The 13,873-nt window shown below is 57.5% G+C and overlaps 1 protein-coding gene across 1 annotated transcript; it reads left to right on the top strand.

The window, feature by feature from the left end:
• The first annotated feature begins 4,015 nt into the window (after positions 1 to 4,015).
• Positions 4,016 to 11,552, top strand: LOC132674455 (NUT family member 2G-like). Its single transcript, XM_078436094.2, has 7 exons — positions 4,016 to 4,222; positions 6,160 to 6,877; positions 7,362 to 7,490; positions 7,832 to 7,971; positions 8,429 to 8,715; positions 10,207 to 10,323; positions 10,688 to 11,552. Exons 1-7 carry the CDS (start codon positions 4,207 to 4,209, stop codon positions 11,441 to 11,443), a joined length of 2,163 nt encoding a protein of 720 aa, XP_078292220.2. The 5' UTR covers positions 4,016 to 4,206; the 3' UTR covers positions 11,444 to 11,552.
• The last annotated feature ends 2,321 nt before the right edge of the window (positions 11,553 to 13,873 follow it).

Here is a 13,873-nt window from a genome sequence, read left to right as displayed (position 1 = left end):
TCGCGCTGGGAAGCCACTCGGGCGGCTCGAGCTCAGACGGGACGGACTCTTTATGGCCGTCCAGCCGTGGAGCCGGCGCCTGTGAAGCCAGCACTGGCGATTGTAACACCGCACACGTGCGCTCCGCGCCCTCTGACGCGGCCTTCCCACCGAGTCAGGGACCAGGTGCACCTGCAGCCCCACGGCCTCCGGTGGGGCCACGGCCGCCCTCGGCCGGGACCGCCCGTCCCTCTTCTCGTCCCCGCCTTTCCACAAGTGCTGTGCCCCTTGGACGCCCGAGCCCGAAGGTTCCGTGAAGGAACAGATCAGGCGGAGAATGCAGACCTGGGGAACCCTCCAAGGGCCCCCTCCCTCCCCGCCTCCTTTCCCAGAGTTTCCCGAACGCACTGCCTGTGCCGGGTTAGGTTCCTTAGTGTAGCTGCTGATACACGGGCTGCTCAGTACGTGGGATGCACGGACGTCTCCTTAGAGGCTTGTGCTCTGCCTTTGATCCTGCTGGACAGATGCAGTCACACAGCTGGGCTGGGAACGATTTGCCCTCCCCTCCCTCCTTTTCAAAACAGCGAAGAATTTCAACTGATTTTTTGAAAAAGACTCAACTTCTTGACCAGATTTTGTAGTATTCTTGGGAGAAGCTGCAACCTCCACAACCTCTTCGTGGCCAGTTGCCACCTTCGTGCTATTTCTCAGCCACAGCAGAACGATGAAACCTCGCACGGCACACCCCCAAGTGCACGGGCTGCAGACTCCAAGAGACACAAGCATGATATCCCCCACTCTGCTAACGTCCTTGCTTGTGTGGAAGGCCACCCCTCTTCTGAGGCCTGTGATCCGTGTCCAGAGATGGGTTTGTCTCAGAAGTTAATGCAGGAACGGCCAGAGATCAGGGTCTAAAGGAATGCTCTTACTCCCTCCTAGGACCAGTCTTCCCAAGTTACATTTGGGCTCATTTGATGCCATCTAGACTCTGGACTCTAGATTTCGAAGTGTTCGAAAATGATTGCAGAATTGGGACCAGAGAATTTTTCTGCAGTGTAATCTTTTATCAGTGGCCCTGAGAAGGGTCACTCAAGTCCTACCTCTGAGCCATGAGTGAGAATCTTAGCAATAACTGGTTGACTGACTGGACAAAGGGAGCAAACAAGAAGGAGCCTGCTTTCACGAGTGCCTGAGTACATGTTGCCTCAAAACTCTCTGAAACAAAGCTGTTGCTTGAAACCCATTTCAGCCTTCCCCTGATAAAAGCTCAAGTCTTGAGACATGCCTGCAAGTTGTTCACTTTTTCAATGCCCAGCAGGGATGTTTGCAATAAAGTTCACTATGATTTGCTTGAATGGCTCTCAGCTCATCTCCCCAGCTCACGTCCAGGAAGCGTGCTCAGAGCAGCTGCCAGAGAGAACACACAGATGGGTGCCTGTGGAGGGTCCCTTCCACACTGCAAGGGGGAGAAGCCTGGGGAACGCCCTGAAGGGCTGCACCGTGGAGCTCACCTGCTTTGGGTGGCTGGTCCTACACTCCAGAAGTGCTAATACAAATAATCCCTGGGCCCTGTCAGGGTGGGAGTTGGGAGAAAACTTAGAAACTGTGTGGAGATTGGAGAGGAATTGGGAAATGACTCTCTTACGTGACTATAGTACGGAGCAGGGGGAGGGGAGGAACTCCAGGTCCTGAACTCAAAGTCCAGTGCCTTTTGGGCATCAGGGTGTCCACTGTTCAGTTTCCACACAGTGGTGGCCTTTGGAGTCAACTTTCCTCAAGAGGGCAAGGAATTGTTTCAGTGCCTTGACCAGGAGTCTTTTTCAGTGTATGTTCAGTGTGGAGCCATCCTTCTAAACCTCCCTTTCCTTCCCCAACACCCTGCCATCCTAGGAGCTGCACTGCTGTGATAGCAGGAGTGAAGCAGGTCTCCCAAGAGATTGGTGACAACCACTGAGGTTCTTAACTCTCGTCACCCTTGGCCAATTTCCTGACAGTCCTCTCTTCTGACAACACAAAACCCCAATGCTCTTTCATATCATTTTGAACCTTCCCAGTAAACTGATGTTGATGTGCAATATGAAAAGAAGAATCAAACAAGACTTTAAAGAGGTGCTCCCATGATTCTCGTGCAGATGGGGCCACATGCACTGATGAGCATGGATTCCAAAGAACAAGGGTCTCTCATGCAGACAGGAAATACACAAGCCCGTGAGCAGGGCTTCCAGGCTAGCATTGGCCAATCAGAACTTAGAGGAAGCTGGTTGTGTGAATGGGGGTTGGACGTCAGGGATAGATTGCAGGTGCACATCCATTTCATGGGGATTGATTTTAACCCCTAGGAAAACCAGGACTGTAGGATGTTAGGGAGGGGAAGGTCTCCTAACCCTTACTTCTGTCCTTAGTCCCATTAATTCCAGATACTCAATTCTGTATATTTGGCGCCTCCAAATTCCATATCACCCAAAGAGCCTATAGACACTGTGTGTGTGTGTGTGTGTGCACGTGCATGCGCAGGCAAATGATTTTGTGGGTGAGCCAAGATAGCACTCTTTTTTTTTTTTTTTTTCAAAGTAGCACTCTTGAGTCTCCTAATCCAAGTTCTCTTTCTCACAGGGTGACTAATATTAGCTGAATATATTACACTGTTTGGGTAGAGATGCCATCTAAAGTACAGAACCCCAGCTAAATGCAAAATTCAAATCAACTGGGAACAAATTTCCATTAAAAGTTATATCCAAAATATTGCATGGGACACAATTATTCTAAAAGCTGATCCCTATTATCTGAAATTCTAACTCACCTGAGCATCCATTATTTCATATGCTAAATCCAGCCACCCTATTCTACAGGGTCCTTGAAATGTAAAGGACTGTAGAACTACATGTTCCCAGAATCCAGTCTCCAGAAATAAGGACAGGAGCCACAGTATCAGCATAAAGTCAATCATTGGGCACACTCACACATATTTTGGAATATGTGTCAACTTTTAGCCACAGAAAAAAATACAAGCATTTTTTAAAAATGAAAATAGGGGCGCCTGGGTGGCTCAGTCGGTTGGGCGTCCGACTTCGGCTCAGGTCATGATCTCACGGTCCGTGAGTTCGAGCCCCGCGTCGGGCTCTGTGCTGACAGCTCAGAGCCTGGAGCCTGTTTCGGATTCTGTGTCTCCCTCTCTCTCTGACCCTCCCCTGTTCATGCTGTCTCTCCCTGTCTCAAAAATAAATAAACGTTAAAAAAAAAAGTTAAAAAAAAAAAAAATGAAAATAGCTGACATGTACTCTTAGTTGCATAATCCGTCTCTCTGAAGCTTTGAACGTCACAGATAACACTGGTTTCCTGCGAGAAAGGGGCTTGGTGCCCAGGAGTAAGAGGTGGGAGGAAGAGTCATCACTGCATATTCCTTTATGTCCTTTGACATTGAACCACACAAAGCTATTGATTCTTTGAGATATTCCACTAAAAGAAGGAGAAATGTTAACAGTCAATGTTGAATGACAGCACAGGATGCTGGGAAACAAAAGTAGTGATTTCTGGTCCTGCATGTGTAGGCTGCACGACCTTTGTCTGATAGGCTGGGGCTTTCCAGCAGAGGAGAGCATTAGTAAGGCTCGTCCTGCTTGAGGCTGAGCAGCTTCCAGCGCCGGAGGGCGGCGAGGACAGAAGGACCCATGTGCAAGCACGCACGCAGGATCTGCTGAGACCCTGCTAATTTGGAAGCTCAGTTCCATGTGGCCTTCAGGACCCATGTGTTCATCAGAATACATGCTCTGAATCTTGTTCAGAAAGTCCGGCCTCGGTTGAAGTGAGTCAAGAGCCAGGTGGGAAGCAGAGTGGGTTGAGGGACGCAAACTCGGCCGATGGATGAAAACGGAAGCAAAGGACCACCGAGTAACACCTCGGTGCTCGGAATGTGAACAACTTGTATAAATTGCCTCAAAAGGCACACAGCAATTGTGTTGCCCCTGTGTCATTTGAGAGGGACTTGCCTACCTGCCAGAGCCCTCAGGGAATGTCTCCCCACCCCCACCCAGGGCCCTGGCCCTCGGCCCCTCCCCCGCTGCAGAATGTCAGGAGCCCTACATTCTGTCCCTGTTTACATTCAAACTTTTCCCTCCTTAATTGGATCTTGAGCATCTGCTGCAGCAGATCGCTGTCTGGGACCTAGGCTCGACGTTTCTCACTGTGGTGGCTGCAGGGTAGCAGTGGTCCCTGCCCGAGCCTGCGGGGATGGCTTCAGAAGGAGGTAAGCCTGTGGGTTGGGCAGGTGTGTCTGCGTGCCTGCCATCCCTCAAATCCGTGGGATTCAAATGTGACACTTGGACAGGGGCACATGGGGGTGGGGGTGGGTGTTGAGTAGGGAAAGAGGGTGGGGGCCAAGGACAGCTCATCTGGGAGGCTGGGAGCCCGTGGAAACCTGCAAGGACCCTGGGGAGGAGGCCGGGTCGAGACCTCGTAGGGGAAACGCCCTGGGTGTGGAGAACAGAGGGAGGCAGGCACACTGCGTGTCTCTGAGTCACACACCACTTTGACAGTTTGTAGGAGAGGTGGCACCATGTCGTGGTGGTGGCACAGGCAGGGTCCCAGGGAAAGGACAGCCGGGTGTGGTATTCCTCAGACACCTGGACCTCCCCCACCATACCCTCCAAGGGACTTGACTGCAGATTCTGGGTCTCCATAGTGCCTGATAGGGATGTGGGGGGACATGGTCTGAGCCAGGACGTGGTTCAGTGGGGCGGTCTTATGGCCAGTGTCCTCCCCGGGAGCGGGGCTGGAAGTTCCTCTAACACCCCCGGCCCAGGACTTCCACTCCTTCCAGCCCAGAGCTGACTTCTCCCCAGCCCAGGTGACCCTTTTCGTAGATTCAGCAGGGACAGGGCATCCGGTGGCCTCAACCAAGGTAGGCCTTGGGTTCCTCAGCTGTTCTGGGTCCCTCTTCCTCTTGAGGACGTGCGGTCCTTCCACCTGCTTCATCTTGTCCAGTGTTTCCTGGCCAACCCTCAGCCCTGGGAGCCACCTTTGAGGTGAAGAGTCTGCTTGTATTCCTCGTCCCTGTGCCGTGGATGGGGAACAGAGTGTAGTGTGGTTGGGTGTCCCAAGCAGCATCTGTGAAAGCTGAGTCCTCCTTACAGGGGGTAGGAGGAGAGCCTGGACGGGAGGACCATCTTCTCTGGTTGTATCACATGTCGTGGGACACCTGTTGATCAGTTAGATGTGCAGGTGTGTCCCTTGTCCTCCCGAACGAGGACCTGCATGGGTTCTTCATGAACAGGCACAGGATCCAGCCCCTTTTCCTTCTGGCACTGGGCTCATGCTGGGCTCCTCGTGTGTCTTCACTTTCACTGTTGGAGCTGGAAGGGGAAGACCACAGAAGCCTGCATTCCCACAACCAGTCCCACGTGACCCAGCTCCAGAGTCCCCCCACCCCAACAGCCCCGCTGCCCCCTCTGCATTGCCCTTTGCTAATCTTCTGTAGCCACCGTGGCTGCGAGTGACAGGAACCAGGGAACATGATGCCCGCCTCACACTCTCCCAGGATCCGAGCTGCTGAGCGGTGGCAGAACCTGGCCCGTGATGCGTGTGGGATGTGGGGGTTCCTAAGACAGGGTTACGTGGGGGCTTGGAGGCCGCGTTTATAGGGAGAAAGATATTACAAGCGTTTGTTTTCTTATGTTAGGACGGGAAGAAAGGGAGGGAGTTATACTGTCGGGCATTGGGGGTCTGAGCAGGAGAGGGGCTCAAATGGTTTAGACGCTGCCCGTTCACAAAGGCCCTTCAGGTGACTCGGACATACCTGGGAGCAGAACCCAAGCTGCCTGGGAGCCGGCCGAGGGCATTTCCCACAGGGCAGATGTCCACCCAGCCCCTCGTCCAGGAGGACAGCCCGTGAGGATGGAGGGTGGTGTCTGGGGTCCTGGGGAGGTTCCCAGAGTCAGTGCTGGCCAAGGCTGCCTCTTCCAGGCAGGCAGGCTGTCTTGTTGAGAAGGGCGGGGACAGTAATTGTCGTCTGGAGGCCAGAGCATGGAAGTCACTCCAGGACACTTGCAAACCGCACCTTTTCCTGTAAGTGTCCCTCCCGTGTTGCGATTCCCCACCCCCCTCCCTAGTGAGCACAGGGGCCCAGGATCCTGCGTCCTGGCTGCGATTCTCCGACTCGATCCGGCCCTTCCCTTCTGTCCACAGCATCTCCAGTGCTGGGACCGCATGTGGCCATGGACCCGGAGGCCTCCGTGTCTTCTTTGACGGCACAGCCGTTTCCCCCACCTGCTGCTGGCGCCTCGCACTGGTCACCCCGGGGGCAGCGCTCGCCGCCCCACGTGACCCCACCATTCACGCCTGGCAGCCCCGTGGTGCTGCCCACTTTCTGCAGGACACCGCTGGTGGCAGGAGATGCCGTCCATGGCCCAGGTGGGACCCGGGCCTGTAACGTCATCGTCCAGGTCAGGTCAGAGTGGGGGCCCGCAGATGCCCCCCAGACTCAGACCGTCATCCTCACCCAGGCCCCCGTTCGCTGGAGTCCTCCCGGGGCCCTCTGTGGGGGTGCTGCGTGTCCCACACCCCTGTTCCTGGCAACGTCGGCAGCGGAGAGCAGCGTGTCCGCCCCAGCCGTCGGGGGCACCTGGGCCGGCAAGGGAGGCTCCACCCCAGGCCTTCGGCCTCAGGCTCCCCCCCTGGCTGTCCGGCTGGCCCCCATGGTGCCCCCGGTGACCGCAGGGCCGCAGCCCCCCGCAGCTGCCAGGGAGGGCAGCCTGGCCAGCGGCCCCGCCAAGGCCTCGCCCGCGGACTCCTGTAGCCCCAAGAGTGTGTACGAGAACTTCAGGCGCTGGCAGTGCTTCAAGGTCCTGGCCCGCAGGCACCTCCCGCAGAGCCCCGACGCCGAAGCCCTCTCCTGCTTTCTCATGTGAGCGCCTTCTGCCCCCCGCTGCCCTCAGCCAGGACCCTGGGGTGTGCCCAGGGCGGGGGCCTCAGGGTGAGGAGAGGAGGGTGTGAGCCAGTGCCGCTCTGGGAAGGCAGTGCGGCGCGGGTCCTCTGGGGTCCCCCCCCCGGACACGGGGTGACGGCACTTCCCGCAGGGGACCGGGGGACCGGATCACTGCCTGGCACGGCACGCTCAGTATCGTCAGTATGGAACGCAGGGTCCGGGGGCAAAGAGCCCCTGATCCAGGTGCGGGTGGGTGGTCAGCCTGGAGCCCAGGGCCCGGGGCTGCCCAGTGTGAGGCAGTGACAGTGTTCGCCTGGAGGGGGCTGGTTTGCACGGCCAGACACCGCCTGTCACCTGCCAGCACTGAGTCACGCTGGGCGGGGGACACGTGCTGCACAGGGCGGGAGTGGGGCAGGGTGGGGCCACCAGGCCGCAGCCACCGCCTGACCCCGAGGGCTTGCAGCCCGGTGCTTCGGTCCCTGGCCCGCCTGAAGCCCACCATGACGCTGGAGGAGGGAGTGTGGCGGGCCGTGCAGGAGTGGCAGTGCAGAAGCAACTTTGACCGGGTCATCTACTACGAGATGGCAGGAAAGTGAGTCAGGGTCCCAGCCCCAGCTGGTGGGCGTGAGGCCGGGCTGAGCACAGGGTCCTCCTCACCTACCTGCCCAGGCTTCAACCCCAACCTGATCGACACCCACCCCTGCCTCCATGTGAAGGTCTCAGGATGGGGGCTGAACCTGCGACCCCGGGGGAGGTGGGACCCCCGCTGTGGCTGGGCCGGGCCGGATCGGCCAGCCTGCTGCCTCCTGGGGGGCCAGGACCATGGCTGCCGCTGCCGGGCACTGCCTCTTCCGGTCCCCCCACGGCCTCCGCCTTTGCTGGGCTCCACGGCCGGGCCCCTCCTCAGTGTGGCCTGGGTCTCCTCACCCCCAGGTTCATGGAGTTTGAGGCAGAGGAGGAGATACAGATTCAGAAGCTGCAGTGGGTGAAGGTGGCCCAGGGCCCATCTGCTCCAGCCCCACCCAAGCCTGGAACCCAGGGGTCCCCAGCCCTGGAGGGGGGCCGGCAGCCAGGTACAGCACCCGCATTCCCAAGGGAGCTGGCGGCCGAAGGCAGTGGGGCCTAGGGAAGGCCGCCGTCCCCACGTCCTGTCTCCTCCTTCACGTGGGCCTTGGTCTTTCAACCAAACCAGCCGCAGAGAGCCTGGGGTCGTATGTGCCCTTTGTCACCGTGAGATATTGACCTGGCCAAGTTGGTGACTACTCTCCCACCTCCCTGTCAAGGGACCCAACGAAACTGCCTGGAAAGCGGGCTGCGGGGGGAGACCCTTGGAGAATCGGTGGGTCCTCTGTTGCTCACAGGAGACACTATTAGGTGCTCCTCCCCTCGGCTCCCCCGTCCCAGGGTGCCTGTGGCTTCAGGTGGCCCCGACCCAGCCCTCCACCGACATCAGTGTCCCCCAAACCCTGCCCTCTCCACAAGCAAGCTGGAGCCCCTCTCACCTCCTCCCTCGTTCCCGCTCTGCCTCAGCCTGCATTCCCAGGAAGGCCGGCTCCAGGGCCCAGCCACCCTGCCCGCAGCCACACAGACCCCCGCAGCCCAAGGCACCCAAGGAGATCCCCCCTGAGGCTGTGAGAGAGTACGTGGACATCATGGAGGGGCTGCTGGGGCCTGCCTGCTCAGCCCCGGGGGCGCTAGCGGGTGAATGGGGACAGGACGGAGAGGAGCCACAGCAGGACGAGGACGCCATCTACCTGGACCCGGGTCTTCTCAGCTACACTGACAAGCTGTGTTCCCAGGAAGACTTCATCACCAAGGTGGGCTGGCCCACAGCCTGGCGTCTGGAAGATCCCAGGCATTGCCACTCCGACACCCGGAGTGGGGCTGTGCCTAGGCCTTTGGGATCAAGCTCTGTTCCTCGTTCCTGAGCTGTGTGTGTGCAGGCACGTGTGTGTGCACGTGTGTGTACTTGCGTGCATGTGCTTATGAGCATGTGTGTACTTGCGTGCATGTACGTACATGCAAGGGTTTGTATGTGTGTGTATTTGAATGAATGTGCTTATGTGCATGTGCGTGTGGGTACTTGCGTGCATGCATGTGTGTATACTTGTGTGCATATGTGTCCATTTATGTGTGTGCATGGGCGTGTACTTGAGTGCATGTACACACATGCAAGTGTTTGTGTGTGTACTTGTGTGAACGTGCTTACGTGCGTGTGTGTGTGCCTGCGTATAGGGTGCATGTGTGTGTGCTCTTGTGTGCATGTGCATACATGTATGTGTGTGCATGTGCATGTACTTGTGTGAATGTGCTTACGTGCACGTGTGTGTGCCTGCGTGTAGTGTGCGTGTGTGTACTTGTGTGCATGTACGTACATGCAAGGGTTTGTTTGTATGTGTACTTGTGTGAATGTGCTTATGTGCATGTGTGTGCCTGCGTGTAGTGTGCTTGCGGGTACTTGTGTGTATGCATATGTGTATACTTGTGTGTTTGTGCGTCCATGTATGTGTGTGCATGTGCGTGTACTTGAGTGTGTGTACATACATGCAAGTGTTTGTATGTGTGTGTACTTGAGTGAACGTGCTTACATACATGTGTGTGTGCCTGTGTGTGTGTGCATGTGTGTACTTGGGTGCATGAATGTACATGCAAGGGTTTGTATGTCTGTGTACTTGTGTGACTGTGCTTACGTGCATGTAAGTGTGCCTGCGTGTAGGGTGCACCTGTGTGTACGTGTGTGCGTGTGCGTCCATGCATGTGTTTGTGCCTATGTGTAGTGTGCCTGTGTGGGTACTTGTGTACATGAATGTGTGTGTACTTGTGTGTGTGTGCACATGTGCAGGTGTGGGTGAGCCTGTGTGGGTGTCTGTGTGTGGCCTGTGTGTATGTGTACGTGCATGTCTGTGTGTGTATGCATATGTTTGTGAGGATATGTTGGTGTCTACCATTTGAATGCTTCTGTGTCTCTGTGTGGGCACATATGTGTTGGGGGTGTGTGTGCATATGCATTTGTGTGGCTTTTGTATGTGCGTATGTATATATGTATGTATGTATGTATAGGGTTTGTCTCTCTGTGTATGCCTGTGTGAAATTGTGTTGTCTGCATGTGTGCCTGTGTGTGCATGTGTGTGTGTGTGTGTGTGTGCGCCTGTCTGCGTGTGCGTGCAGCCAGTGACCATGATGGTTCAAACATCCTGCCTTGTGCAGAAGGCGGGGTGGAGCTTCACGTTACCACTTTCCCTCCGGGTCCTCCTTGGCTCACAGGTGCCCCCTGCCAAGGTGCCCACAGCCTGTTCCTTCTGTCCCAGGTGGAGGCAGTCCTTCACCCGCGATTCCTGGCAGAACTGCTTTCTTCAGAACCACAGCTGGATCTTTTGGCCCTCGCTGAGCAATTGGAGCAGGAGGAAGGACTCTCCCTTGCAGAGGTGAGCAGGGCAAAGAGAGACGCAGGAGAGGACCTGAGCCAGGGGAGGGAGGGGACCCAGGTGAGCCAGGGGAAGGGGGGGCACTCAGTACAGAGGCACACGTGACGCGGTCCCCCGCTCCCCTGCCTAGGAGGCATGGCACTGGGGAGGCGAGCTCCAGGGCAGGTACTGAGCAGAGAATGGCATCTACAGGATGGGGAGCCTGGGGAGGGAGGGAGGGACTCAGGGGGATATCAGGAGAGCCAGGGCCTCACGGGCCACCCGTCCCCTCCTCCCACCCCCCCCCTCCGCCCCCCATGCCACCGTCCCACCTCCCCTCTCACACTCCCGTGCTGGCCAGTCACCGTCACCTCCCTCCTCCCAGCTGGTAGAGAAGAGACTGGTGGCCTTGGCGGTGGAGGACGGTGTGCCCACAACCCCGAGTCACTGTGCAGCGACACTGGGCTCCGGGCCCGAGGGTGAGGCCAGGGCCCGGCCAGGGGTCAGCCGTGAGGCCTGCCCAGCAGAGAGAGAGTGCCAGGACCTCCGGAGGCACAGCCGGGCACACGCACACCCGTGCAGACCCAGATCCTTTGCCGCGTCTCCAGGACAACAGGAGCTGCCTGCCCTCCGGGCTGGCGGGCTCTCCTCTCCTCCCCAGGGGCCAGGGCGCACCCCTCCTCGGCCAGACCCCAGGGATGCCCCCGTGTTCAGAGAGGCGCCCCCTGCTAGGGAGCCTGGCGGGCCAGCAGATGGGTCCAGTGAGGACGAGGAGGAGCTGCCCAGCCTGGCCTTCCTCCTGGCCTCTCGGCACAGCCTGCTGCCCTGGGGGCTCTCCCAGAGTCCTGCTCCTGCCCCGGGCCTCCCCAGCCCTGGAGGGCGCGGGCCGCGGGGAGCTCCCCAGGCCCCCGCTGCTCAGAGAATAGGCCGCAGCCCAGCCGCTCCCCCAGCTGCCAAGTCCAGAAAGCGGGCTCTGTGTGCGGGTCTGGCCGCTGCCGGCAAGACGCCCCTCGCAGGGGCCAGCCTCAGGGGCTCGGTGCGGGCCTTGGCCGTGGGGCTGCTTCGGCCCTCTCTGCCTCCAAAGAGAAGGTGTGGCTCCTTTGTCCCAGGGAGGAGGAAAAAGCAGCACTGCAGCCCGTAGGGAGCCCTGGGCCCACCCTTCAGTGCTGATCCTGGCTGGGGGGAGAGGGGGAGGGCACGACTGCGGGCGGGGTGGCAGCAGCCCCCAGGGGCGCTGCGTGTACGTGGGAATAAAGATGGTTTTGCTGGGAAATGCGTCTGGGCCGCTGCATGGAGATGCCCTGGCCGGAGGGAAGGGGTCTGGGAGGGGCCTCCAGGGGCTTGCGGTCACCATGTGCGTCCCTGAACATCCAGGGATGGGCGCCCTCTGCACCACAACCATCTTCCAGAGTGCAGTCTGCAGTCAGCCCTGTCTTCTCCGGGAGCTGCCCTCTGCCTCCCTGCAGCGTCCAGCCATGGGGCTGAGCTGGGGCGGGGAGGGGGGGCTTGGGGAGGGGGGCTACATCCTCCTTGGCTCCTCCAAGGCTCCCTGTGTGGGCCTGAGGGAGGGCAGAAGGCCTGGCCTCAGGGGACAGGCTCTGGGGCTCTGGCCTCCTGGTATGAGGAGCATCTTCGAGTCCCAGTGGGACCGTTGAAATATGAGGGATGGGGGGGTCCTCTTCATCCCCGTGAGGATGGACTCGGGGAAAGCGCGAGGCAGGACTCGGGGGCCACCAGCCGAGGTATGCGCCGCGCTGTCCCAGGCGGCACCTCCCGGTCAGCTCACTGGGCCTCCACAGGGAGCCTGGAGGGAGCCAGGCTTCACCGTTTTCTGAGGACCGTGGGCTCCGGGAGGCCAGGGGATGAAGGCATTCACGGGCGCCAGGGCGGCTGCCACACAGCGTTGGCTCCAGAGTCCTCCTCCTGCTCCCCTAAGAAGAAACCCCTCAAAGTAGCCATGGAGTCGTGGGGAACTCCCTCGCATCCAGGTGCACGCCTGTCCCCACTGATGACGGTGTCATGTCTTCTGATGGCACCCGGGCAGTCGGGCTCCCTGTGGCCCCCCTGTCCTGGCTGCACGTTTGTTCTTCATTCCGAGCTGTGGGGTGTCCTACAGGTCACTGCGCTGGGCGGGAAGGGGGAGAGCAGGCTGGTTTGGGGAATCCTGGCCAGGGTGCCCCCATGCTCCCCAAACGCTGATCCTGGGGAGGCCTGCCCGCACCCATGTCTCCATCGGTCATCAGCCATCACTGGGCACGGGTGTCTTAGGGGGCTCCGGCAGAGAAAGATGGTGTCCGTGGCCAGTTGTTAGGACAGACAGTGCTGAGCCATCCCCGGAACCCCTACAAGCATTTGCTCTGGAGATTCTGGGCCGGGAATCAGAGGGCTCGGAAAGTCCCCACTTGTGGTCCCCACGACCTGCTTGACGGGACCCTTCCTCCAGATGAGCTGGCACGAGTCCCCACAGCCTCGCAGTTCTCCTGGGAGGCCCTGGACGTGACTCACGGAGTCTGAGGGCCCGTCCATCTGGGATGCCTGCGTGCCAGCCTGGGCTCTCTCTCGGTGCTCATTTTAGCAAAATATCTTGCGATTAAGCTGGGCTGTGTGAGGGTTCATTTTCCCTACTTCACCGCAGTCTCTGAAGGCCAGTCTCCACCCTCCTCCCATAGTCTGTCCTTTGGAACGTCCTTTGTCGTGGTTCGTTCCGAAGATCATGCTTCAGGGCCGTGTATTGTGTGAATTCGTACAAAGTGCATGGACATTAAAAGATGTTTTCCAACCACAAACTAAAGAGGCACCCCCAATTGTAAGGCTCCTAATTTATTTACTCGGGGGGTGGTCATTGTTAATTGCTCTTCCTGCACAGTCTGTTAATGAAACTGGCCAGATGCTGATGTTCTCATCCTTCATAATGTAGAGAAGGAGAGCCCCCAAGGCACTAGTCACACAATGGTATGTCACTGTCACCAGCCTGATGTCATCAGAACCAGGACATCAGATCATCAGAACAGGTCTGTGCTGGACACAGACCATACCCTAGGTGATGCTAGGAGATTCCTCTGGGATTCTAAACGAGCCGACAAGGGTCCATAGATCCCAGATGGCCTGCATTCACACTACCTGCTTATTTTCCATTTTACAAAATGGGTAATTTCAGTAGGAATGTTTCAAGCTTATAGAAAAAATGAAAAAAATGCAATAGAAACCACAATAGACAACACCTAGATATAGGCAACGTTAGCATTTTGACAAATTTCTCTAGCCTAATTATAAAATAAAAACTGTTTTTAGACATTCACATGAAATACAATTCACTCATTTGAAGTGTACAGTTTTATGGCTTTCAGCTTGTTTATAGAATTTGTAACCGTTACCACAATAAATTATAGAACGTTTCATCAGCCCCAAAAGAAATCCTGTACCCTCTCGCCGTCCCCCTGTCTTCCCATGTGGACATCAGGCCTAAGCACCCATTCATTCCTTTGTCTCTATACATTCCCACATTCTGCACTTCTGTATGAATGGGATTATATGATAATCCTTTTATGTCTGCTTTCTTTTACGTAGAATA

Source organism: Panthera onca, chromosome D4 (assembly GCF_046562875.1).
Source record: "Panthera onca isolate mPanOnc1 chromosome D4, mPanOnc1 haplotype 2, whole genome shotgun sequence".
NCBI classification, from domain to species: domain Eukaryota; kingdom Metazoa; phylum Chordata; class Mammalia; order Carnivora; family Felidae; genus Panthera; species Panthera onca.
The sequence above is the reverse complement of the archived record's forward strand: the minus strand, read 5'-3'. Positions and strand labels throughout refer to the sequence as shown.